Here is a 26,796-nt window from a genome sequence, read left to right as displayed (position 1 = left end):
GGTATCAATTCTATATCGTTTATACAAAACTTAAAAAAACTACTCTGTCAGCCAGCTCTTATGTTATCGTTTTTACAGGCGCATGTTATTTACAAATTAATGCAATATTACATAAAAAAAACATACATCAAAGCTATTTGACTAGGGGAAGGGTAATAATCAAATTATAGTTTGGAATAAACTTTGTATTGGTTGTTTCCCTTATAATTTATTTTACATCGGAATACTTGACTTTTTCTGACCTGCATGGGGAAGAAAACCTATATAAAATAAAAATAGTTACGGCTTTACATTCTGCCATAACAGTTTTTAATTTTTCATTATTTTAATTGGATAAAGTATAGTGCTAGCTCATTCTAGTGGTGGAAATGCAGATATTGTTTCCCGAGTAAAGAAATTGATCATTTGTGAAACCGCGTGAAAATCTGATTGTTTATCTTGCTTTTTTCTCAAAATAATTTCATGCATGTATTACTTACTAGAATGAGAGGGTACTGCCCTTTATCCGATTAAAAATATCGAATTCATTTAAAAGATATGGAAGAAAAAACTATTATACATAAACTGTTAAGTGATATAGGCCCCTTGGAAAATAGTGTTGTTCAAAGTGTTTCTATTTAATGCATATCGACTCTGATTTGGTACTTAAATTTAATGAAATACATCTGAGAATTGATTAATTTAACTGAAAACAAAATCACATTTCAGTGGCTATTATCAATTTGGGTCAACATAACATTATACGTGGCCTTTAAACATCCATCCCCAGTGTTATTGATACATTCATTAGTAAACTTTGCAATCACTTTGTCCGATTCATTAACCGAATTGTCAGTTTTCATATCGAGTTCAACACATCGCCTGTAATTTACAGTAGAACAATGAAAGCTGACACCTTTATCGTGTTATTCTCCACCATTAAATTGTTCAATGCCAACTCAATTAGGAAATTGGACGTCAATATGACAGTCGATCCGTCAGTAGAAGCCAACAATTAATATTGTATGACGATTGTGGGTGTGATTGAAGACATACATGATTTTCCTATCATTGTCTATTTTGTGTTCGTTATATAAAATCCTCAACAGGATTAACAAATTTATCATCTCATACCGTAGACATAATAGCAGGCACTATGGTATAGAAATATGCTTTTTTTAGTTCGTTCATGTAGCATGGAGAGAATGTCATGTATAGAGAGAGACATATCAAACAACATGCTGCAATGTTTTCACATTTAAATATCCTTTAGAATAGACATTTTAAATAAACTCACAGCAGAGTAAACTAGCGAAAAAGATGAACTGATACATGTTTATCTTTATTTGATGAAGGATTTGTTTGTTTGTTTGTTTCATTTTACGCCTTTTCCCAACAGTATTTCAGTCATATAGGCCTTTAGCTGAGTGCATTTCCAATTAAATTGTGTTGTTAATTTTAAAAATGAAATTAACAAGCTATCATATTATTAATTGTGTACCGAGATAGTATGTTCACTGGAAAGGAACTGTTACAAATCAGCAGTAACAAAAGTTATCGGAAGAACTCTAAACATCTTCAGAGTTATCACAAAAACTCATCTGAAAAATAGGGCATAAATTAATTTTGTAAACTGGGCTTTATGTTTGCAATCTTCCATTATAATTAGGCAATTAAGTATGGCACTGAAAGATATCACAAATGAACCAGTCAATGTGTATAAATGAGCAAATAATTTGGAATTTTTACTTAAAACTAACAAATTTAAAACAAGAGGCGGTGGAAAATGGACTAAAAAGTTTTTCTGACGCATACTAGTAATACAATAGGTAATTATCAAAGTTTAATTTAGCATTTAAAGATAAAAAAGACCATTTTCACGTGTGTTTCTACAGTATACAATAAAGCATCCTTCGCTTCGTGTAACAGTTCATCCCCGTGATGTTTAACTAAGCTCATTTCTATCAAGAGATCACTTACTAGAATTGGTTATATATACAATACATTCAGATATTAACAAGACAATAATTTTATCAGAGAGAAACTGATTATTTCAAAGCACCACAAAAAGACAGTTTCTTAACTGATGTTTTTATTGATGTTACAATTTGTGACGCAGATTTTTGGCAACAAACCGGCCAGGATGTAAAATAACTTTTGATTATAACCCATATAAACACATATATTTGTATTTTTAACACCTATAAGAACAGATTGTGATAGGATTCAAAAGTGAATTGCAGCTTTGCTTTTTAAATGCTGATATATTTATACGGTTGAAATATGTATGTTCTAGATGTATTTGAAAATAATTGATATCATAAACAAAGGGTTTATGCACATTTTGTGCACCTAATGCACAAGGACACATTCATATCTTTAACCGCAGGGCAATATTCGTGCATACAAGTTTACGTCTAACTCTTATTTCGGCGTTTTGTTACTATTGAATTGTGTAGTGACCAAATTTAGAGTATTTGGTGATTATGCAATTTTGGCCGCCTTGAAATTCGGCATTATTTTTTCCATAATGGGCGAGCAATTGAGCGCACGTGCAAATGAGTTATTAACTCTCATCGACTTTTAAAGATGACTTTTGTCTTTGAATAAATGGGCAATACACAATTTTAAAGGATACTCGGCAAACAACTGACTGGGTCACAATCAGAACCTAACACACAGGTCTGTGATCAAACACCACTAAAATCAAATTTACTTAGTAACTGAAACACAATACTAGCTACAGAAACTTGAAATAAAGCAACATTAGATATTAAAGTGAGCTCAAATATCCAGTTCATTTCAAAATTGTTTCTTATTTGTATATTTGACCCTGACCAATTCGAAACTAAGCGACCGAAACTATGTACTGCCTCCTGGACTGTACATAGTTACTTGCATACAAAATAAGTTTAGATAATATTTTTATTCCATGTCTAAATACCGTTATTCCGGCATATATGCCGAAAAATGTACATAATGGCCTTTAGGTCGCAGGTCCAAATGGCACTATAGATTCGAGACTTCATGTATGTAACCTATACATTTTCAAAGGCCGCATCTATGGAGATTTTTCCAATTGAAAAAAAAGCAACAAAAAAAAACCCCTCATAAATCAAGTAAAGTTTTTAAACATTTGTGTTGTCATTTACGTTGTTAATTTAAAATCTGTATTTGTGTATACAGTAGAAAAGATGATTAAAAAGAGAATACTGCAAAAGTAGGCAATCGACTGTCAATCCTTGTAAACGAATTGAAACATTTGTTCATTGAAGGATTACTTAAACCTTAATTGATCGGAAAAGCAACCACAACGGTGCGGTCCGTAGTTAAACCGTTACATTAAAAATGTCATACAAATTTATTTAACTTTGATTGTGTTGGAAGCTATAGACTTATTAATTAAAACACTTGAAGATCCATTCAAAGAACCAACCAGTTATAAGCAAAGAGTTTAAAGTTTCTTGCTAACGGAAACAACAGCTTACCTCTGAATGAGTTTGAACCCAACATGTTATGTTTGAAACCGAAATGAATTATTTAGAATACACAATATTTCATACTAGATTGATTAACTATAATAACTGATTGCTTGTCAACTTCCATTAACATCATGACTTTTAATCTGAATTAAACAAATATTGTGAACTTTGATCTCAGTATTTAAAAAATTAAGAATCGTGCGGGTCTTTTTAGATGTATTCTTCATTCGTTAATTACTTTAAAAACTAGTTCTTATTTGTGTATATATATGTCTTCAAATTATTGACAAATAAAACACAATTTGTATTCATGTATCTATCATTGTTGTTGGTCAATGATTTGCGATCCACCGAGTCTGCAATTTTCGTGTAATTTTGCTGTTTTTAATGCTTTCAAGAATCCTTTTTTTCCAGATATTTATACATTACAACAGCAGGTGTCAAGTGCTGTGTGGTAGCCGTTAAAAATTGCCCCGTACTTCATTTCATTATTGTTATTTTTGCTGGTACTTTGGGACCATTGAGTCCAGTACTTTTAAGTGTTAAAAATTGAGTACCGCTTTAGCCAGTGCTTGGGCGCGTGAGGGACATGGCACTTTTTTATTATCCTCCACGTACAGACTCAATCAAACCGAGTCTGCAATTTTCATGTAATTTTGATGTTGTTAATGCTTCAAAGGGATCACTTTTTCCAAGATATTAAATCTTGTCAGCCTCTTTCACGGCGAGTTAAAGTTGTACTTACTAGATTCTACTTTTTTATAATTATATCATTATCTAATTAAAAATTTGTAATTTGTAAAAAAGTGATAAATAATACAATATAATTTGTCTCTTAATGACCTGCCATTATTGATTATTTGTTACAATGTAATCTAGCACTACGTTAGAATGAATTGTACTATTTACGTACATTCTTAATGAGTAATAATAACCATTTCTATTTTAAAAAGGGAATGTCCACTCATTCCCAATTCACGTACCAATTATGGCCAAATTACACTACAAAAAGGATGCCCTTTTTACCATTTTTGAGAAAGAAAAGAACAAAGACAAGCAAAAAATCAACAAAAATGTATTTGAATCTTTTAATTAACAGTGATTTAATTAAAGTTCACATCAGTATATGATTGTAAATATTGGCTATATGCACCTTTCAGGTGTTTAATGCTTAATAAATGTTGTTGTTGTTGTTTGTTGTTGTTGATTTAATTGACATAACTCAGTGTTAAGCCAGCTTAACAAAATCAAACAAGCTCTTACCTTGACAACAGTAATTTAATTATGAAGAATTGTTAAGCTGGCTTAACAAATAATAAAACAAAGCTACATACTAATAAATTTGTGAAAAAAAACACAACAATAACTCAACTGATGTTAACTGAAGAAAAATGTTACGCCGGCTTAACAATATCTTATACGATATAAATAACAAAATTTGTCATTTCATAAGATAAAAAGTAACCAGATAAAATGTTATGCCGGCTTAACATTATCAAAAATCACTTTCACAACATAAAGAAAATGTTATGCCGGCTTAACAATTTCTCAAATCAAATAGATATTTCAAAGAAAATTTCAAACTGTGAGACAAATTGTTATGCCGGCTTAACAAAATGGAAAATATTTTTAATTGTAAGATAAATAATTCCATTAGATGAAGAAAAATGTTACGTCGGCTTAACAAATATTGAAATCCAAGTGGTATTACAACACAAAATTTCAAACTGTAAGTTAATTTGTTACGCCAGCTTAACAAAATCAAAAAATCATTTTCATTACATGAAGAAAAATGTTACGCCAGCTTAACAAATTCTCAAATCCAAGTGGAATTACAGCGCAAAATTTCAAACTGTAAGTTAAATTGTTACGCCAGCTTAACAAAATCAAAAAATCATTTCATTAGATGAAGGAAAATGTTACGCCAACTTAACAAATATTCAAATCCAAGTGGAATTAAAGCACAAAATTTCAAACTTTAAGTTAAATTGTTACATGTACGCCAGCTTAACAAAATCGAAAAATCATTTTCATTAGATGAAGGAAAATGTTACGCCAGCTTAACAAATATTCAAATCCAAGTGGAATTAAAGCACAAAATTTCAAACTGTAAGTTAAATTGTTATGCCGGCTTAACAAAATAAAAAAATCATTTTCATTAGATGAAGGAAAATGTTACGCCAGCTTAACAAATTCTCAAATCCAAGTGGAATTACAGCCTGTAAGTTAAATTGTTACGCCAGCTTAACAAAATCAAAAAATCATTTTCATTAGATGAAAAAAAATGTCACGCCGGCTTAACAATTTCTCAAATCAAATAAATATTTCAAAGACAATTTCAAACTGTGAGACAAATTGTTATGCCGGCTTAACAAAATGGAAAATAATTTTATTTGTAAGATAAATAATTTCCATTAGATGAAGAAAAATGTTACGCCGGCTTAACAAATTCTCAAATCCAAGTGGAATTACAGCACAAAATTTCAAACTGTAAGTTAATTTGTTATGCCGGCTTAACAAAATAAAAAAATCATTTTCATTAGATGAAGAAAAATGTTACGCCAGCTTATCAAATTCTCAAATCCAAGTGGAATTACAGCACAAAATTTTAAACTGTAAGTTAAATTGTTTTGCCGGCTTAACAACATAAAAAAATCATTTTCATTAGATGAAGGAAAATGTTACGCCAGCTTAACAAATTCTCAAATCCAAGTGGAATTACAGCCTGTAAGTTAAATTGTTACGCCAGCTTAACAAAATCAAAAAAATATTTTCATTACATGAAGAAAAATGTTACGCCAGCTTAACAAATTCTCAAATCAAAGTAATGTTTCAAAGAAAATTTTAAACTGTAAGATAAATTGTTATGCCGGCTTAACAAAATCGAAAAATCATTTTCATTAGATGAAGAAAAATGTTACGCCAGCTTATCAAATTCTCAAATCCAAGTGGAATTACAGCACAAAATTTCAAACTGTAAGTTAAATTGTTATGCCGGCTTAACAAATAAAAAAATCATTTTCATTAGATGAAGGAAAATGTTACGCCAGCTGAACAAATTCTCAAATCCAAGTGGAATTACAGCCTGTAAGTTAAATTGTTACGCCAGCTTAACAAAATCGTAAAAATCATTTTCCTTACATTAGAAAAACGTTAAGCTGGCTTAACAAATTATCAAATCAAAGTAATGTTTCAAAGAAAATTTTAAACTGTAAGATAAATTGCTATGGCGACTTAACAAAATCGAAAAATCATTTTTTTTACATGAAGAAAAATGTTAAGCTGGCTGAAAATCTTTTTCCTTACATGAGTAAAACTCAGTTAAATGAATGGAAAGATATGCTTGTGACAATCTTCCGTGCAAAGGTAAGTTTTTTTTATTGTAACCCTTTCTTAAAATATCATTTAGTAAACCAATAATTCCCTTTCTTGTTCAAATAGTTAAAGGTAAATATAATGAAATTTGCCACTTATATATAATATTCTATAAATTATTGCATATGATATTCAGAATAATTTTTTCAATGTCTTGAGATATACAACACCATCTGAAAGAGATTTAGAAATAGGTCTTTTACCGCTGGTCTTTTATTAGCTCACCTGAACTTGCTCAGGGTGACCTTTAAGGATCTTTAAATGTCTGTCATCTGTCCACATTTGTTTGTTAACACTCTGGTCACATTTTTGCAGCAATCTTTATGAAACTTTGTCAGGATGCTTGGCTAGTTAATTGCTTGGATGAATTTGAACATGGGTTATCTCGGATGAAAAACTAGGTCATTTTTAAAGTAGAAAAATCTTGTTAACACCAGTGACTACGGTTTTTATCCAAACATCCTGGAAATAATCAGAAAGTTTATTTTGATGACTTCTAGGGCTAGTTCAAATATGGGTCACCTGGGGTGAAAAACTAGGTCACATCGCCCAAATATGGAAAAACCTTGTTGACACTCTAATGGTCACACTTTTGACTCAATTATCCAGACTTAATGAGGATGCTCGTCTAGGTAATTGCTCAGAGGAGTTCGAACATGGGTCATCTTGGGTGAAAAACAAAGCCACGGGAGCTATAAATATAAAAATCTTGTTGACACTCAAATGGCTACTGTTTGGTTCCAAATATTCTGGAAATTGGTCTGCAAGTTTGTATTGATGATATATAGGTCAAGATTGAAAATGGGTCTAGGTCACACTGCCCACATATTGAAAAACCTTGTTAATACTCTAGTGGTCACATTTTTTATTCTAAGTAATTGCAGTTTGATTGGACAGGTGAGCGATCTGGGGAGATCTTGGCCCTCTTGTTTTACATAATTATACTTTATTCTAAGAAACACTGTGTGAATTGTAGAATAGTTTTAACCAATATATCTCAGTATTTATATGAAACTGGCCATAGTTAACTTGGGTATTTTTATATAACTGCTTTGATTAAAAAGTAATATGCCAAACGGTGAAGTTCTGGCTTAAATTGGATTAGACAATGAACTCGCAATTTGTCATTGTGTTCTTGCATTGTTCATGTTAAATTGTTATGAGAAAAGGTACACTTGCTGATTAATTAAATCAAAATTAAATTGCCTCCAATTATTTTTTCCTTTTGCAGTATAATAGATTTAGTGCCTGAAATGGCCAAAATACAATTATAATATCATATTTATTATGAAAACGTATGGCTAAACCAGGGTCTTGAGATTTCATAAAACTCTTGTTACATGTATTTTGCAATGGTAATATTGATAGTTCAAACATTTTTTCAAAGGTGAACAAATTTAAATGTTTAATAGAGTTTTCTTATAATGAATGAAGATATTAGTCCTCAGACATGTCAGTCATATTTTTGGATAATATTCCAATTAAGTTGTCAACAACAACAAATTTGATATAAATACAAAGTATACATTATCTGTACTACTGTAACAGATGAAATAACCCTTTAGAGCAATACATTCATCGTGAATTTTCTGAAAATAATCGTTTTGATAGCCAAAGTTAGACTTTGGATAATAGGAGAAAAAAGGAACAACTAGATGAAAATGAATGTATATATAATTATGGTTCTTTGTTTCTAAATTCGGGGTATCTGACCCATTTACAATGCGGAAGACATCATTGGCATTTATATTTTCTATGGTATTGAGGTCATTCTTGTTATGTGCCTCATTGAAAGTATGCAAAACAATTTCAAGGTATTTTTTTTGTTTTGACAGGACCGTAGGAAAATGATGGCGGGTTACCAACAGCACATGCATATGGCAAGGTTATCGGATGAAATCTGGACAAAAGTTCTGAGGGCAACAGAAAAGGTAACAGCTATAAATGAGAAGTTTTTCAGACCTTTAATGAGGATAGATGATGATGAAAAAATTAAGGAATGCCTCAACATCTTGATGGAAGACGGAACAAAGGTTTTTCATAAGAAAGTGTAAGTTTTTGAATTATTTCTTTTTCATCTAATATTAAATTTTCATTATAATTTTAGAATTGTCATTGTCAGTTATTGGTCATTCTACATTTGTGTGTCGACTGCTACTGAGTAATGGTGGCATATAGGGATCACTTGTCGATCCATATGTCTGTAACAAAACTTGTCCAATTCTGCTAGGAAATTGACTATCATGAGGTGGCACATGTGATCACTTATTGCTGTCGTTTTTAACAGCATCTCCTTTTAAACCATATGGTAGATTTTGAGCAGTTTTCCAGTCTGATAAGCATATGTATAAGTAGGTAACAGGAGCGTAATATTCTTTAAAGACGAAATCTTTAAGAAGCTGTAAGATTCAGTGCTTAGATATTTGCATTACATCATTTGTTTGTATTAACAAATTGTAAATATGGCTTAAATTGTGGCCTTAGTGCAGTAACGGAATAATTCCTTCTAAATTTGATAGTTATTAACGAGTTATTGCACTAAGGTTGTGAAGCGTTACACTATAGGTGCATCAATGAAGAAGTGCTTCTTTTTACTGTAAACTGTTGTTATTTTTGGTTTGTAATAAATATAAATAAAATATCATATTCATTTAGATTTGCAATTTAATTAACTTGTTGAATAAAACATGCTTGCTAGAGAATCGCGTGATATAATTTTATTCAATTTCAATAAGTTATGAATTAAACATACACTCGTATCCTTATTATCTATGACAAATTTATATTTTTTTATTATAGAAAACAATTCATTGATGAAGGATGTGTAAAATCCAAAAAGACAAAACAAGTGAGTTTTATCTTAAATGGTACTGTATATAACATAACAATGATAGAGTGTGCTGTTACACCTTTTATTTTTACAAAAGGATGTGTAAAAGGGACACTTAATATCATAAATGTTTTATATGTTTTCCTACAAATCAGGATATAGGAACTAATTAGCAGTAAGGTATAGGATCAAGACTTTTGTCAACAACTTATCCAAAAGTTAAACAAAATCTTACAATTCAATGAAATGGGAAAAAATGGTGCCCCAAAATGGAGTTATTGAAATTAAGTGTTAACTTTTTCACACTTCTAAGTTGGTTTATAGCTTTTGCTTGGAGATATTGATGTAATGAATTCTCAAATATATTTTTTTCTGTTTCAGACTGAACAACCAAATGTAGAAACACCAAACGAGAGAGAAGACAGTATTGTGTTGAAAAGAAAGTACCTTACTCTCAAGGTAAACTTCATTCATTTGAAACACAAGGTTTTGAAACTAAAAAAAAAATCTTTGGAAATAACCCAAATGGCTACAGCCTAAAAATTAAGCATAAAATATTTTCTAGTAATTACCAAGTTTGTTCAAATAAAAGGGGGTAATTGATTTCCTTATTGTATATAGTTTAAACTTAAAGCTCTGTGGGGTCGAAATTTGTCCCGCCGCGGGTGGGGGTGGGGGATTGATTTTCCTTTTTATATTATAAAAACAAAAAAGGCTTATTTTAAAAAACCGGAAGAGCTAAAGCTTACATGAAACATCTATTCGTGAGTGCTTCCAATTTAAAAAGATCCCATGCTAATTGATTTTCATTATATGCATACAGTTACAAAAAAAGATCTTTTAAAAACCCAAATTGATCAAGTTTTCTGACATGTATGAGAGATTTAGGGCCATTATGGTCCTCTTGTTTTGTACAATGGCAGTTTCCATGGTAGTCATATATCTCAAAACTGTGGAAATAGCCACAATGTTATGGGGTGAGTGGGGTAACACATGCAGATTGATCAATGTGGTCATACTACATGCACTAATGCTAGTTGAAATCTTTATCTGGTGTTGTGTAAATGATCCTATAATTCTCATTCAGAACATTTAGAAATATTTATTCTGTATTAATTACTTATTTGTTCTGTAGCCGAAAAGTTTATTGTTCATGCCCTTGTGGATTTTATTAAATAGGAATACTGATTAAAATTAATATAAAGTAAATTTTGATTTAAATATGAAAAAAAAATTACATTAAAATTAACATGAGTCATGAAACTTACACACACGGTAAAATAAAAAACTGTATCTGTTTGAAATGTTCAAAATTGAAATAATGTATAAATTATATTTCTTTTTTTTTATTCAGGAGAAGCATAGCAGCTTGCTGCACGAATTTGAACAAATTGCAGAAGAAAACAAGCGTTTGAAAGAGGAGTTGGAGAACATAAAGGCAGCTGGTAGTTATATACAAACTTTTTTCATGTCTATAAATATTTTTTAATTATTTATTTTTGTTTCTTAAATTTTCATGGTGTTAATTAAAATTTTGTTGGCAAGGAAGTTTTAAAAAAAGTGTTTGAACTTTACTAGTTCTATACACCAGAAAAAAATAAAATATGTTAATTTCGGCTTAGTACACCATATGATTTCAATATGTTAAACATTTATTTCATGGACTACATGAAAAACATGTAAACAATGATATAAATGTACATATATTATCATAGTTTACATTGAATAAATTATCAAGTCGTTTGCTAGATAATAACCAAACATAGCTTCATGTAAAGTTTTATTATTATTTTAGAAGATTTAATCTTCTTTTAAATATTTTTATTAACTAATGATCAAAGGTATGTCGTAAGTTGTAAGGAAAAGATGTGTGATGCTTACTATATTGGTTATCTTACAATATTACAAGATCATGCTCAAAGAAAATAAAATATTTTTTATAATACTTCTTTCGGCAGTAATGAAATAAATTTTAGCTCAACTTTCCTAGTCACCCAAAAGTCGGCATTCCATTGCGAACACCATTAATGTTAAAGCTTGTGCAGCAACTGAAGAGTTTCCAAAGTCCATTGACATATGGCTTTGGAACTTTGCACACTTGATCACCATCATGTCTCCAACTTGTACTTCAAGCATTTTGACTGAGAATTGTTTAGCGTGCTTTCCTACTTTAATGTGGCATGAGTTTCTTTCTTGAAGTTAGCTTGAAAGATTGAAACAGATCTTTTTCAAATTATGGAAGGGGCCAACTATGCCCTGTTATACTTTTGTCTTTTTGTAAAGGAAATGATTCCATAATATCGTGGTAATTATTTTACATTAGAAAGTTGCAAACAAACAATTAATATTTACATCTGTATTTTCCTAAAATGAGCTCAAAGATTAATCAATTATTTATCCAAAATATTTTTGTTTGAAATAAAGTTTTATAATTTCAGCAGAATCAAAAGGGAAGAAGAGAGTTAGGGATTCAGATGATGTAAGTTTGTTATACTTGTATGCAATTAAATTCTTACAGCATTTGCCTGTTGCAAATGTTGTACACAATATTTTTTCTTTTATATTTACTAGGGATGGCAACGAGTAACCGCTTAGCCAAGTACTCCATCGAACATTCGATTATCAGTTAACAAAATTGATATTCTATTACTCGGAAAAAATATATAATTTATATTTTTTTACCATTTAGAAAGATTGGTGTGTCCAATTAGTTCAGAAATAAGGAGATATGCATGTATCTTCATTAAATACCTGTTAAATGTAATCAAAACAACCTTGTAGAGGTACGAAAATGATATCATAAATTCAACGAGACTATCAACAGTTTGACACGCGCACCTTTGTCACTTATGTCATCCAGCTCTTATGATATTCAGTTACCTTTTATTTTGTAACAGTTTGTAGCGGGTACTCAAGTATTGATTTTTGTATTCATTGCCATCCCTTATATTTACAAATTGAAAGAGATAATTATTAAAAATTGGGAAGGTTGATAATTAAGGTTATTTGTTCATGAAATATCTCCAGATGCATTAAAAGAACAATACATTCAGTGATATTTCTGACTCTGAGTTATAATACATAATGAATGTAGAGAAGAATTTAAGCGCAATTGCATTTATTAAGATCCTTTATTAAATCCAACTGTTTTATATCATTTTGGATATATTCTGTATTTGTGTAAACTATAGAGTTCCTTTTGCTCAAAACATGATAAAATTCTTTATATATTTATGAGCATTAAAATACTAACATATATTTCTCTGTCTATAGTGTGTTTTAATAATACTTTATTTTGAAATTTTTCAACTGTCAAAGTATAAATAATTGACTTTGGAACAGTTACATACAAAAAGAAATGGTTTCTATAAAAAAAATATTCTTGCATACTTGGATATAACTTGATGGATATAAAACCATATATCATAGATAAAATTTAATGCTGATATTTATTACAGGCTAATGAATTTCATGTTGGTGAGAAAATAGAAGCTTTCTGGAAGGATGCAGATGGTGAAAGCTGGCTTTTGGCCAAAGTTGTTCGACTTAATAAGAATGGTATGTTATTACATGTTAAAAAAGTTTTAAGGATCAGGTAAAAAGTCCATTTTAGAATATAAGCAACATCAAAAGTAAACATATATAATCTGTTATTGTTATTCTTTAAATGAAAAAAAAAATGGATAGGATGTCTTTATTGCTAAATGTTATGTATAGACAAAAGGGCCAGATTATCTGTACAGAATTGTTATAGTCTTGTCAATAAACCTTAAGAATTGTTTGTTAAATATTTGATTTATAAAATGTAGGCTGCCACACATATATGTTATGATAAGGCCTTTTCAGTCACAAACAAAATGCTGTTTGTATGCTTAATTTGGCATTTGTGTTACAGTTATGTATTAAGTTTATATATTCACATTTTCATTCTAGCAGTCCTGATATTAAAGATGACTTTGTCAACATTAATTACTTAAAATTCACCAGAATATAAGCTGAAAAAATAGACTATTTCTGATCATTTTTAGATCTAATTTGTTCACCAAATTAACATAACATGTATAAGTAATAAAACAAGAGCTGTCGGTAGGACAGCAACGCTCGACTATTCTTAGTGCTTGATAGTAAAAAAAATGCCTGATACAGTTACCTCCTCCTGTTTACAGGTTGGGGTCATGATGGTGAACAAGTGTGCAAAGTTTCAAAGCCATATGTCAATGGACTTTGAAAATATTTGAACTATTACAAAAACTTTAACGTAAATTCTAAGTCGAAAAAGGGGCATAATTCTGTCAAAATGCTTGATAGAGTTACCTCCTCCTGTTTACAGGTTGGGGTCATGATGTTAAACAAGTGTGCAAAGTTTCAAAGCCATATGTCAATGGACTTTGAAAAATATTTGAACTATTACAAAAACTTTAACGTAAATTCTAAGTCGAAAAGGGGCATAATTCTGTCAAAATGCTTAATAGAGTTACCTCCTGCTGTCTACAGGTTGGGGTCATGATGTTGAACAAGTGTGCAAAGTTTCAAAGCCATATGTCTATGGGCTTTGAAAATATTTGAACTATTACAAAAACTTTAACGTAAATTCTAAGTCGAAAAAGGGGCATAATTCTGTCAAAATGCTTGATACAGTTACCTCTTCCTGTCTACAGGTTGGGGTCATGATGGTGAACAAGTGTGCAAAGTTTCAAAGCCATATGTCAATGGACTTTGAAAATATTTGAACTATAACAAAAACTTTAACGTAAATTCTAAGTCGAAAAAGGGGCATAATTCTGTCAAAATGCTTGATACAGTTACCTCCTCCTGTCTACAGGTTGGGGTCATGATGGTGAACAAGTGTGCAAAGTTTCAAAGCCATATGTCAATTGACTTTGAAAATATTTGAACTAGTACAAAAACTTTAACATAAATTCTAAGTCGAAAAAGGGGCATAATTCTGTCAAAATGCTTGATAGAGTTACCTCCTCCTGTCTACAGGTTGGGGTCATGATGGTGAACAAGTGTGCAAAGTTTCAAAGCCATATGTCAATGGACTTTGAAAATATTTGAACTATTACAAAAACTTTAACATAAGTGGTTACGCCGACGCCGACGCTCGGGTGACTGCAATATCTCTACTTATTCTTATCGAATAGTCGAGCTAAAAATTGTATATATTTCAATCAGGTGCTAGAGTCCAGTATGAGGTGGACAGTGGAATTGCAAATGTTCCATTCTCGTGGTTGAGAAAGGTCAGCAAATGAAGATGAATAAGATGGTTGTTGAAAATGATTAAAGATGGTGAGATAATCTCCTGAGAGCTTCAGTGTATACTAAAGTCAGCCATGCATACAAAGTTTTTTTCATCGGTAGATCTGTTTTGCCTGTGTCATAGTGACGTAGGACAGTCATTTAAAGTTGGTTGTGTTACTACCCCTTGTGTTTAATTTAGTAAACACTATTTTATAAACCTTTTCTTTCAAGCTGGACACTTATGGTTTTATATTAAAGAGAGATTTATGTTACCCACACTGGCTTTGGCATATGCATCACATTTTGGTGAGGTATATTTTGTACCACCCCTTTAATTACTTATACACTGAGGTATTGCTTTGATACTTCTTACTGACCATCATTCCCATTTCCCGGCAGGAGGATATAGCTATCATGGATTTTCACAAAATCATGCCATTTCAGCTTGACATTTTTAGAGTGATGTTTATCTAGATAAAGGGAAAAGTTAATGTCATTTTGATATGCTATCTTCATGTTTTAAACGAGTAATGATAAAATAGTACACTTTCAAAATTTATATCATTCAAAGCTTATTTATTTATTTATTTGTTCATTAAATTATTTATTAATCTATTTTTAATTAATTTACTTATTTTAGAACAAATTTTCTATAATACAGGCTTATTACTTATATTTTTATTTGAAGAATTTTTTTAATGATTGTACAATATTTAAGTTATGTAAATATGTAAAGAGTAGATAAGTAGCTTGATTTGGTTAGACATACTAACTAATGAAATCTGAGTTTATACTAGCCTGATTTTTTGTGTGTCTGTAAATTGTACAACACATTTTCTGTTAAATAAAGTTTTGTGAGCAAGTACATTTTGTAGTATAGTTTTTTTAAGCTTGTTTATCAAAGAGTCAAGTATATTGAGTTTCATTGTAATGCCAGTTTCACAATTTTGTCAAAGAATTTATTGTTATAATTTTGTTAAACTGGCTTAACAAGCTACCAGTGACTCGTTGTTGAGCTAGCTTATCTATTTTTGGTCATGAAATGTAAGATGTATATTTCATTAATAATTTTGTTACGTTGGCTTAACATTATGTTGTGTTTGATGCTACATTTAAATATGTTTATCAAAATTTTCTTTTGCTTGGATTTTAGAATTGTTTTTAATCTAATGAAAATGATTTTCTTTGTTTAGCTGCATAAGAATTATAAAACGGTTTGATATTTTCAATTTGTGCTACATTTCTTTTCAATATTGTTTAGCAGAGATAACAATTTATCCTACATTATGAAATTTTCTTTGAAACAGTACTTGAAATTGTTAAGCAGTTTTTTTCTGAATGTAATAAAAAAAAATTAAGGACATTTTTTTAAGCCAGCATAACCTGTAATGAATATGATTTTTTTTTATTTTGTTAAGCTGACTTAAAAATTTATCTGACAGTTTGAAAGATTGTGCTGTAATTCCAGTTCGATTTGAGAATTTGTTTAGACGCATAATATTTTTATTCATGTAATGCATATAATTTTTTTTTATTTTGTTAAGCTGGCTTACAGTTTGAATTTTTCTTTGAAATATTATTTTTATTATTGTATACATGTTATATAGATACTTATATATGACTTTAAATTTTGTTAAGCCAGCATAACAATTTACCTAACAGTTTGAAATTTTTTACTGTTAAATTTCCACTCAGATTTGAAAATTTGTTAATTTCTTCATGTTATGAAAATGATTTTTTGATTTTGTTAAGCTGGTTTAACAATTTGTCTTACACTTTGAAATTTTCTTGAATTATTACTTGGATAAGAGATATTGTTATGCCAGGGTATCACTATTTTCATCTATTGAAAATGACTTTCGATTTTGTTAAGCCGGCATAACAATTTATCTTACTGTTTGAAATTTTGTACTATAATTCCATTTGGATATGCTGGCGTAACATTTTTCTTCGTGTATTGAAAAAGATTTTTCGATTTTGTTAAGCTGGCATAACAATTTGTCTTACAGTTTCATATGTTGTGCTGTTATGTAGATTTTAAAATTTGTTAAGCTGGCCTAACATTTTTCTTCATGCAATGAAGATAATTTTTCGATTTAGTTAAGCTGGCATAACAATTTATCTTACAGTTAGAAAAGTTATACTGTAATTCCACTCAGATTTTAGAATTTGTTAAGCTGGCTTAACATTGTTCATTTAATGAAAAAAAAAATTGATATTGTTAAGCTGGCTTAACAATTTATCTTACAGTTTGATATTTTGTGCTGTTATTCCACTTTGGTTTGAAAATTTGTTAAGCTGGCATGACATTTTTCTCCAAGATAAGAAAATGATTTTTCGATTTTGTTAAGCCGGCATTACAATTTTACTTACAGTTTGAAATTTTGTGCTGTAATTCCAATTGTATTTTAGAATTTGTTAAGCTGGCGTAACATTTTTTTCATCTGATGAAAATGATTTTTCGATTTTTGTTAAGCTGGCATAACAACTTTACTTACAGTTTGAAATTTTGTGATGTAATTCCACTTGGATTTGAGAATTTGTTAAGCTGGCGTAACATTTTTTTCATCTGATGAATTTTTTTTTAAATTTTGTTAAGCTGGCGTAACAATTCAACTTACAGTTTGAAATTTTGTGCTGTAATTCCACTTGGATTTGAGAATTTGTTAAGCTGGCGTAACATTTTTTTCATCTGATGAATTTTTTTTTAAATTTTGTTAAGCTGGCGTAACAATTCAACTTACAGTTTGAAACGTTGTGCTGTAATTTCACTTGGATTTGAGAATTTGTTAAGCCGGCGTAACATTTTCTTCATCTATTGAAATTTATTTATCTTACAATTTAAATTATTTTCCATTTTGTTAAGCCGGAATAACAATTTATCTTAGTTTAAAATTTTCTTTGAAACATTACTTTGATTTGAGAATTTGTTAAGCTGGCGTAACATTTTTCTTCATCTAATATAAATATTTTTTTTGATTTTGTTAAGCTGGCATAACATTTTCCTTCATCTAATGAAAATGTTTTTTTTTATTTTTTAAGCCAGCATAACAATTTAACTTACAGTTTGAAATTTTGTGCTGTAATTCCACTTGGATTTGAGAATTTGATAAGCTGGCGTAAACATTTTTCTTCATCTAATGAAAATGATTTTTTTTTTTTTGTTAAGCCGGCATAACAAATTAACTTACAGTTTGAAATTTTTGTGCTGTAATACCACTTGGATTTTGAGAATTTGTTAAGCCGGCGTAACATTTTTTCTTTCATCTAATGGAAATTATTTATCTTACAATTAAAATTATTTTTTCCATTTTGTTAAGCCGGCATAACAATTTGTCTCACAGTTTGAAATTTTCTTTTGAAATATTTATTTGATTTGAGAAATTGTTAAGCCGGCGTAACAATTTTCTTTATGTTGTAAAAGTAATGTTTTGATTTTGTTAAGCTGGCGTAACAATTTAACTTACAGTTTGAAATTTTGTGCTGTAATACCACTTGGATTTGAGAATTTGTTAAGCTGGCGTAACATTTTTCTTCATCTAATGAATTTTTTTTTTTTTGATTTTGTTAAGCTGGCGTAACAATTTAACTTACAGTTTGAAATTTTGTGCTTTAATTCCACTTGGATTTGAATATTTGTTAAGCTGGCGTAACATTTTCCTTCATCTAATGAAAATGATTTTTTGATTTTGTTAAGCTGGCGTAACAATTTTACTTACAGTTTGATATTTTGTGCTGTAATTCCACTTGGATTTGAGAATTTGTTTAGCTGGCGTAACATTTTTCTTCATCTAATGAAAATGATTTTTTGATTTTGTTAAGCTGGCGTAACAAATTAACTTACAGTTTGAAATTTTTTGTTGTAAATCCACTTGGATTTCAATATTTGTTAAGCCGGCGTAACATTTTTCTTCATCTTATGGAAATTATTTATCTTACAATTAAAATTATTTTCCATTTTGTTAAGCCGGCATAGCAATTTGTCTCACAGTTTGAAATTTTCTTTGAAATATTTATTTGATTTGAGAAATTGTTAAGCCGGCGTAACATTTTCTTTATGTTGTGAAAGTGATTTTTTGATTTTGTTAAGCTGGCTTAACAATTCATCTTACTGTTATAAATTATTGAAAATGACTATCCATTTTGTTAAGCTGGCATAACAATTTATTTAACAGTATGAAACTTTCTTTAAAATATTTCTTGGATAGAAGAAATTGTTAAGCCGGCGTATCATTTATCTTCATGTAATGAAAATTATTTTCTATAATGTTAAGCCGGCATAACATTTTATCTGGTTAATTTTTATCTTATGAAATGATAAATTTTGTTATTTATATCGTATAAGATATGGTTGAGCCGGCGTAACATTTTTCTTCAGTTAACATCAGTTGAGTTCTTGTTGTGTTCTTTTCACAAATTTATTAGTATGTAGCTTTGTTTTTATTATTTGTTAAGCCAGCTTAACAATTCTTCATAATTAAATTACTGTTGTCAAGGTAAGAGCTTGTTTGATTTTGTTAAGCTGGCTTAACACTGAGTTATGTCAATTAAATCACTGTTAATTAAAAGATACAAATACATTTATGTTGATTGTTTGCTTGTCTTTGTTCTTTTCTTTCTCAAAAATGGTAAAACGGGCATCCTTTTTGTAGTGTAATTTGGCCATAATTGGTACGTGAATTGGGAATGAGTGGACATTCCCTTTTTAAAATAGAAATGGTTTAATGTTAAGTGTCTTTTTACTATGAAGCTTCATTTTAAAATAAGTAATATATTATTGATTTATGTGCCGAGGTCTGTTTACTATCTTAAATAATGGACAGTTCGATAGATTTTCGTCTCTATTGTCTCAATAATGGGCAGTTGTATCAACTCATGCACCCCATGCAAATATTGAAAATTACGTTGGTAAGGTGTTGGTAGTTTTCCCTCTGGATCAAAGCAGTTCAACAGTCAACCGTTCAGCAAAAACATCGTTCTTGGGTAGCTTGTCAAGCAGTTCACCACTTCTAGTTGCCTTCATTTTCGCAAGGAACTCGTCCTTTTTGTATAATAATCGTATACATCAACCACAACAAAAGTGATTTGCACCGTCCAGGAATCCAGCCGGGACACCTACCTCATATTACTGACTGGATACCTGACTTATCTTACTGCGGTTGTGTTTAAATTTAAAGCTTCACCATTTTCATGTTTAATTCTGCTTAAGCCGGTGCAAGAGGGTGTGGACGGTGCTTTCAGCTCGTCAGTACCCTTTAAACCGTGTTTTCAACATTTTAAATTTTGCCGTAGGGATTCTTATTTTCTCTATTTTACTTTTTGAGCAGAAAATATATGTAGAAAAAATAAAAGTACCATACTTTACTGTCTTATTTTGTGTATATGTCAAAGGATATTAAAACATCACTTAATTTATACGTTTGGGAATTTGATACATAATTAAAATAATTAAGTAACAGCATGTTTTAGCTTTGGTGAGTATTGGTATTTTCTTCCAATCATAGTATTAACTAGTAATTATTTACCCAATTTAATATTGTTGTTTTGTTTTTATTTCTACGAAAATCAATATAATAAAAACGGAGTTGAACAAATCCATTAAACCAAAACGGAGTTGCTGGTTAATCAATGGGAATAATCTTCATCGTGTATATCAAGTAACACAGGAATGTGCAAATAACGCAGGAATTATGCAACAGTAACGCAGAATTGTGCAATTTCGTGGCTATTTTACGCGCACTGCGATAAGTAAATGGACCAATATTTTTTATTGTACACCAATTTGGAAGAATTGAATTAACGCATACGGTTGCGGAGACAATATACTTTAAACCTCATAAAATATTTCCATAAAAAATGTTTACTTTTCAAGACCTGACTAGCGTATTGATAGCGATTTTTAGCTTCGTTACAATAACATACATATTACTTTATGATTTTTTTATATTCGGTGTAAGTGAGACATTTTCCAATCTACTCGCAGATAAAACGTTATTTAGATCATTTTTTCGAGATCACAATTTAAAGTCCATTAAATCAATTCAACAGGATAAGTGTTCTAGTTCCGTTTGTTTCCAAACTTACGGCGAGGTAACATTCATTTTTAGGTGACAATTGAAAAATTTGTATTTCAAGTTATAATTTTATGAATAAATACTTACCTGACATTACATATAGGATTTCATTTCGTCCTACCTTTTGAACTCGCTTCACCGGAAGTGTGCATTTGTTTACATCCATAATGCATTGAAACAAATAACTTCCTGAAGTTTTAACCAACCAGAACACACTTCCGGTATTCCAACGTGAAATCAGTTTTCCATTTTTGCGCCTAACGGCCCTATGGAAACTTGAAATCTGTGGGGTGGATGGGAGGGATCATGTAATGTCAGGTAAGTATTTATTCATAAAATTATAACTTGAAATACAAATTTTTCAATTTTATTTCATGAAATACTTACCTGACATTACATTTAGGATTAATATCTGATTATAAAGCAGTTAAAGAAATTACTGGTGGAGGGAGCTTCAAGTTGAAATCCATCCATAACATTTTAAACATCAAATAACAATAAAGAAATTTTAAAAGAACTTACCTCTGAAGAATCCAAACTTGGAACAATTCATTAGGTATGTCAAAACTGCATGAATAAGTTTCAATCCAATATGAACATAACCACTGTATTAAAAAATCCCACTGTATTTACACTGTTTACTGTACAAATACTAACAGTTCCTTATCTGTAGGTATGTGTATAATACCAAAATATAATATACCCTCCAAATCCGATCAAAAATATACTTAAATATCCATGCAAACTCGCAAAAAACGAAAATATGTATATGTATATTATACAAGACAATTCTTATTGTCTTAAACATCAATGAAATTAATATTCAAATCCGCCAAGTAATGTTTGGTAAATGTAGTCTCCCTAGACCAGTCAGCAGATTCCATAATATCCTTCATAGATACCCCTTTGAAAAGAGCCCATGAAGGACCCAAACTTCTGGTAGAGTGACCTTTAATAGATTTAACACTTTTCTCACTACTCAAATATGCATGTTTTATCGTTTTTACAATCCATGTAGATATTGTCTGAGATGAAACTGGTTGATGTGGCTTTTTAGAAGATAAAAATAACTGAGTAATATCCTGTCCAGACTTATTTCTAAACTTTTCTGTTCTTTTTAAATAAAAAGCTAAACATCTTTTGGGATCTAGTTTCTTGTTGTCCGGAAAACTTGGTATGAAAATAGGAGTTGGCTTGTGATTTGGCCGATCTTGCTTTGACAAACCTGGCCTGATAAAAGTTATACCTTTTTTCTGCACATTAACAAAACTTTCCCCCAACCTAAGAGCTTGAAGATCACTACAACGTCTAAATGATGTAACTGCTATCAGGAAACACGTTTTCCATGTTAAAAACTTCAAAGACGCTTTACAAAGGGGTTCATATGGTGCCTTCTTCAGCGAACCTAAAACAAAAAGAAGATCCCATTCAGGTACAAGTGGTTTGCCTGCCCGTACTCTGCTTTGTGCCCTGTCCTGTTTTTTCTTTGGAGTCCTCCTGGGCTCCTTGCCGCTGACGCTTGTTGCTGGGTCGGATGGGGGCTGCGTTCATTGAATGCCGCCTTTCCTTGTCGATCTTGTTTATCATATTTTAACTGGTGGCCTTTCATTAAATACACCTCTAAGTAAACGAATAACATGAGGATGTTGCCCAATTGGAACTTTGTCTACATAAGGAAGGACAGCCGAAAACATTGATCTATACCCTGAAATAGTTCTATATGCAGTACCTTGATGAAACTTGTATGCAAGAAAATTTACACAGTCCTTTAAAGATGCTGCATATGGATTAATTTGTTGTTCACGGCACCAATTACAGAACAATTTGAATTTACACCTATAGTCTTTTTGTGTTCCCCTTCTCCAGGAAGATGCAAGCAATTTCCTAGACTTTTCTGAAAATCCCTCTGTTTCGAAATATCGGTCGATATGAGCCATGCAGTCAGATTTAGTGTTCGAAGATCTGGATGAAGAATCTTGCCCTTCCCTTGGGACACTAAATCCGGCTGCAGTGGTAGACAAAGAGGGTTTGCTACTAGTAATTGTAATAGTACTGGATACCAAGGTTGTCTCGGCCAATTTGGTGCTATTAGAATCAGAGTGCAATTGAATTGTTGTAAGTGTGACAGAACACGATGCAAAATCTGCACAGGCGGGAACGCATAAGCAAACATGTTCTGCCATGCAATTGACAGGGCATCCAAGGCATAAGCTTGAGGGTGAGGAATCCATGAGCAAAACAGTTGTGTCTTTTTGTTTTTGTATGTTGCGAACAAATCCATCAGGGGATGTCCCCAAAGATTGAATATTGACATCACAACTGTTTTGTTCAGAGACCACTCTGTATCCCTCACTGATTCCCTGCTCAAAAGATCTGCTAAAATGTTTGATTTTCCTGAAATGTGGGCTGCCCTCAGTAATATTTTGTTGCTCAAAGCTAACATCCACAACTTCCAAGTCATTTGACAAAGTGTTATTGATTTTGTCCCCCCTTGGCGATTGATATATTGAACACATGTGCTCGAATCTGTTCGAATCAGAACTGACTTGTTCTTTAGAAGAGGCAGAAAATGACGGACTGAACGAATTATTGCCTCCATCTCCAGGCAATTGATGTGTTGTAGACGTTCTATCTGAGACCAACGGCCTTGCACAGTACGGTTGTTCATGTGACCACCCCAGCCCCATGAACTGCTTGCATCTGTGGTCAGTATAACATTTGAATGGCTGTATTGAAAACAACAACCCTTCAGAATGTTCACTTCCTGTAACCACCAATGCATATGAGGAGTCAAAGAAGGTGTACATTGGATCTTGCATGAAAGGGACATTCTCGAGGGACTCCAGTTTTGTAACAGATGAAGCTGGATAGGCCTCATGAACAACCGTGCATTGGGAATCAGATCTATGCAAGATGCTATCATGCCTAACAAAACAAGATAATGTCTGGCTGTGCAATGACCCTGTAAAATTTGTCTTACTGCCTTCTGTAAATTGACTATCCTTTCTTTTGTTGGATAAACTATCCCTTTCTTCAACATGAAAAGACCCCCTATGTATGTTACTGTTTGAAGAGGTAACAAATACGATTTTTTCTTGTTCACCATGAAACCTAGTTCGAAAAGGAGATTTAAGAGGACTGTTCGATTTTTTAAAAGTTGTGTTCTTAGACTGTTTAGAACAAGCCAATCGTCTAAGTAAGTTGCAAGACGAATACTTTGTTTGCGTAGATGAGATGCTACTACAGCAATTACTTTGCAAAAAACTCGAGGAGCCACAGTCGGACCGAAACACAGTGCTCTGAATTGATACACAACTGACTGGAAACAAAAACGAAGAAACTGACGGTGGCCCTTGAAAATCTCTATGTGAAAATATGCATCTTTTAGGTCGAGATTTATGCACCAATCTCCTTTTCGAACTAAATTTAACACTTTCCTCATGTTGTCCATTTTGAAATGTTTTTTCTGCAGATACCTGTTCAGGGGTTTTAAGTTTATGACAGGACGTAACTCTCCGTTCTTTTTCGGGACGAGGAATAACGTACTGTAAAAACCGTGATGTGTTTGAGTTTTTGGAACTATTTCGATGACATTTTTGTCTAAAAGATTTTGAATTTCTGTATGAATTAAAGAATGTTCTTTTTGATTGACCTTGGTTTCTAATATACCTGAAAAAGGTGGTTTTTGAATAAACTCTAGCTTGTAACCGTTTCTTATTAAATCTAAAACCCACTGATCTCGAGTTATATTTTCCCAAGCAGGCAGGAAGTGTTTTAGTCTGCCCCCAACAGGTATCTGCGGCCACTTTGCTATAATGCTTACCTTGTCATTTGCGATCTGTTTTACCACGTCCTCGGCCAAAGTTCCTTGGTGGAAAGGACTCAGTTGCACTAGGTCTACTGAAGTTGCCTTTTCTGTCACTTCCCTGCTTATTGTAACCTGAGGTTGAAGCTCTTGGAACCTTGGGGATCCGAAAATTATCAGAGGAAACAGATCTATTTTGCGAAAAACAAGGCCGCTTTGATGTGTCTTGAACAGTCGTAGAAGAGACAGGCTTCCTCTTAAGAAACTCCCTCTTCTTAACATCAGGTACCAAATCATCCACCTGTTTTTTCTGTTCTTTCCTTGATTTTAATAAATTTTCAAGTTCTGTACCAAACAAACCGTCATTTGTCAAAGGTAAACTGAGGAATTTTTGTGAATCTGGTAATTCATACAAAGCTGTATCAGACATAGCAACATGACGTCTTATAATATGATGAAAAGCACCTGCTCTTCCTAGCTGGTCTAAACCCTTAGTGGCCATAGAGAACACATCCTTAATCTGCTTTTCTGCAGTATCCTTATCAAAACTGTCAGACTGAACAAAACTAAGTAAATCACCAAGGCTTTGTTGTAAATACAGCTGAATAACAATACCTAATCTAGCGGCATGAGAACCTTTATATGCAAGTCTTTCAATAGTCTTATAAGGTTGCGAGTATAAACCTTTACCTCTTATCTTAGAGCTAGAAAATGCTGCTTTGGGACCATGTCGTTTAATCAAACAACTTTCTATCAAAGGATCCACTGGCGGCACTTGTAAAAATTGTTCAGTGTCACTTTTAACAGGAAACATATCAAGAACATTTTCATTGTATGAAGTCAAAAATAAAGGAGTACTACACCTGTAACTGTTATACAAGACATCTTTTTGAGACTGGTCTAAGGTAATACCAACATCTTCCTTCTCTGATAAAACTTTGGCATCCTCACCAAAAATTTCATACAGTCCCAATTTAGTATGCTCACTGAGATTTTCTGAATCCGAAACTTTTCTAACAGAATTCTGAACACGTGTTCTGTGAAAATCTCTGTCACTATCCGAATCTGTGTCGGAACCTAAAGTACTATCCCCGCATAAAGATAAAACATCTTGTTGCGAATTTACGTTACGAGTCTCATCTTCTTGCACATCGGTACATGGCGAAGTATCCCGAATATTCGAAGATTGAAACAGACTGAATAATTTATCAAACTTGTCATCAATAGATTCCAATTTCTGATTAAATTTTTCCTCTAAAATGTCATATTTGGATCTACGTTTCTGTTTTTCTTTACCGTGATCCGACTGTTTCTTATGCGGCAATTTAGCCCGAAACATTGATGACTCGCCATTATCGGTCACATGGCCTGGCGAAAAATTATCAGAAATCTCTCCTTCTTCGCGCTCCAAGACGCAATTCACTGCTTCTTGAGCCATAATCCAACACACAACAATAACCACCGTAAAATAAAAAATAAAACTAGTAAACGAGCTCAAAAAGTACATCTAAACGGTAGGCGCAAAAAACGAAAACTGATTTCACGTGGGAATACCGGAAGTGTGTTCTGGTTGGTTAAAACTTCAGGAAGTTATTTGTTTCAATGCATTATGGATGTAAACAAATGCACACTTCCGGTTAAGCGAGTTCAAAAGGTAGGACGAAATGAAATCCTAAATGTAATGTCAGGTAAGTATTTCATGAAATAAAAATAAAGAATTGCGTTATTAGGATTTTAAGAATCTAAAGTCCTTATGATTTATCAGTTACAAATTATTTATCATTTAGTGATTAACCTGTCAGTGCTCTGTCTTGTGTTCTGTCCTGTTTTTGTTTGGGGTCTACCTGGGCTCCTTGCCACTGGTTCTTGTTGCGGGGTCATATGGGGGTTGCGTTCATTGAACGCGGCCTTTCCTTGTTGATCTTGTTTATCATATTTTTTTCACTTTCCAGTACCGTCCATGAGCAGGGATTCTGTGTTTCTCTATTTCCTTCTGTTTAATCAATTATA

At 31.7% G+C, this 26,796-nt stretch overlaps 2 protein-coding genes across 2 annotated transcripts; one reads left to right on the top strand and one right to left on the bottom strand.

Annotated features, from left to right (window-relative positions):
• The first annotated feature begins 6,767 nt into the window (after window positions 1-6,767).
• Window positions 6,768-15,751, top strand: LOC132760637 (uncharacterized). The gene is made up of 8 exons (XM_060752661.1): window positions 6,768-6,827; window positions 8,672-8,886; window positions 9,636-9,684; window positions 10,048-10,125; window positions 11,021-11,111; window positions 12,105-12,145; window positions 13,125-13,224; window positions 14,842-15,751. The coding sequence occupies exons 1-8, from the start codon at window positions 6,768-6,770 to the stop codon at window positions 14,916-14,918; spliced, it is 711 nt and encodes a 236-aa protein (XP_060608644.1). The 3' UTR covers window positions 14,919-15,751.
• Window positions 15,752-21,852: 6,101 nt separating this feature from the next.
• On the bottom strand, window positions 21,853-26,493 carry LOC132760631 (uncharacterized). Its single transcript, XM_060752649.1, has 2 exons — window positions 24,805-26,493; window positions 21,853-22,386 (listed from the first exon to the last, which is right to left on the bottom strand). The coding sequence occupies exon 1, from the start codon at window positions 26,291-26,293 to the stop codon at window positions 24,809-24,811; it is 1,485 nt and encodes a 494-aa protein (XP_060608632.1). The 5' UTR covers window positions 26,294-26,493; the 3' UTR covers window positions 21,853-22,386; window positions 24,805-24,808.
• Window positions 26,494-26,796: the final 303 nt, after the last annotated feature.

The sequence above is a fragment of the Ruditapes philippinarum genome, unplaced genomic scaffold, assembly GCF_026571515.1.
Source record: "Ruditapes philippinarum isolate M1 unplaced genomic scaffold, ASM2657151v2 ctg798_1_1_1_1, whole genome shotgun sequence".
In the NCBI taxonomy this organism is placed as follows: domain Eukaryota; kingdom Metazoa; phylum Mollusca; class Bivalvia; order Venerida; family Veneridae; genus Ruditapes; species Ruditapes philippinarum.
This window is presented reverse-complemented; position numbering and strand designations above follow the sequence as displayed.

Coding starts and splice junctions, on each gene's coding strand:
- LOC132760637 (XM_060752661.1), top strand. CDS start 6,768: ATGAGTAAAACTCAGTTAAATGAATGGAAAGATATGCTTGTGACAATC. Junction 6,828..8,671: donor TGACAATCTTCCGTGCAAAG/GTAAGTTTTTTT, acceptor TTGTTTTGACAG/GACCGTAGGAAAATGATGGC. Junction 11,112..12,104: donor GGAGAACATAAAGGCAGCTG/GTAGTTATATAC, acceptor TTATAATTTCAG/CAGAATCAAAAGGGAAGAAG.
- LOC132760631 (XM_060752649.1), bottom strand. CDS start 26,293: ATGTACTTTTTGAGCTCGTTTACTAGTTTTATTTTTTATTTTACGGTG.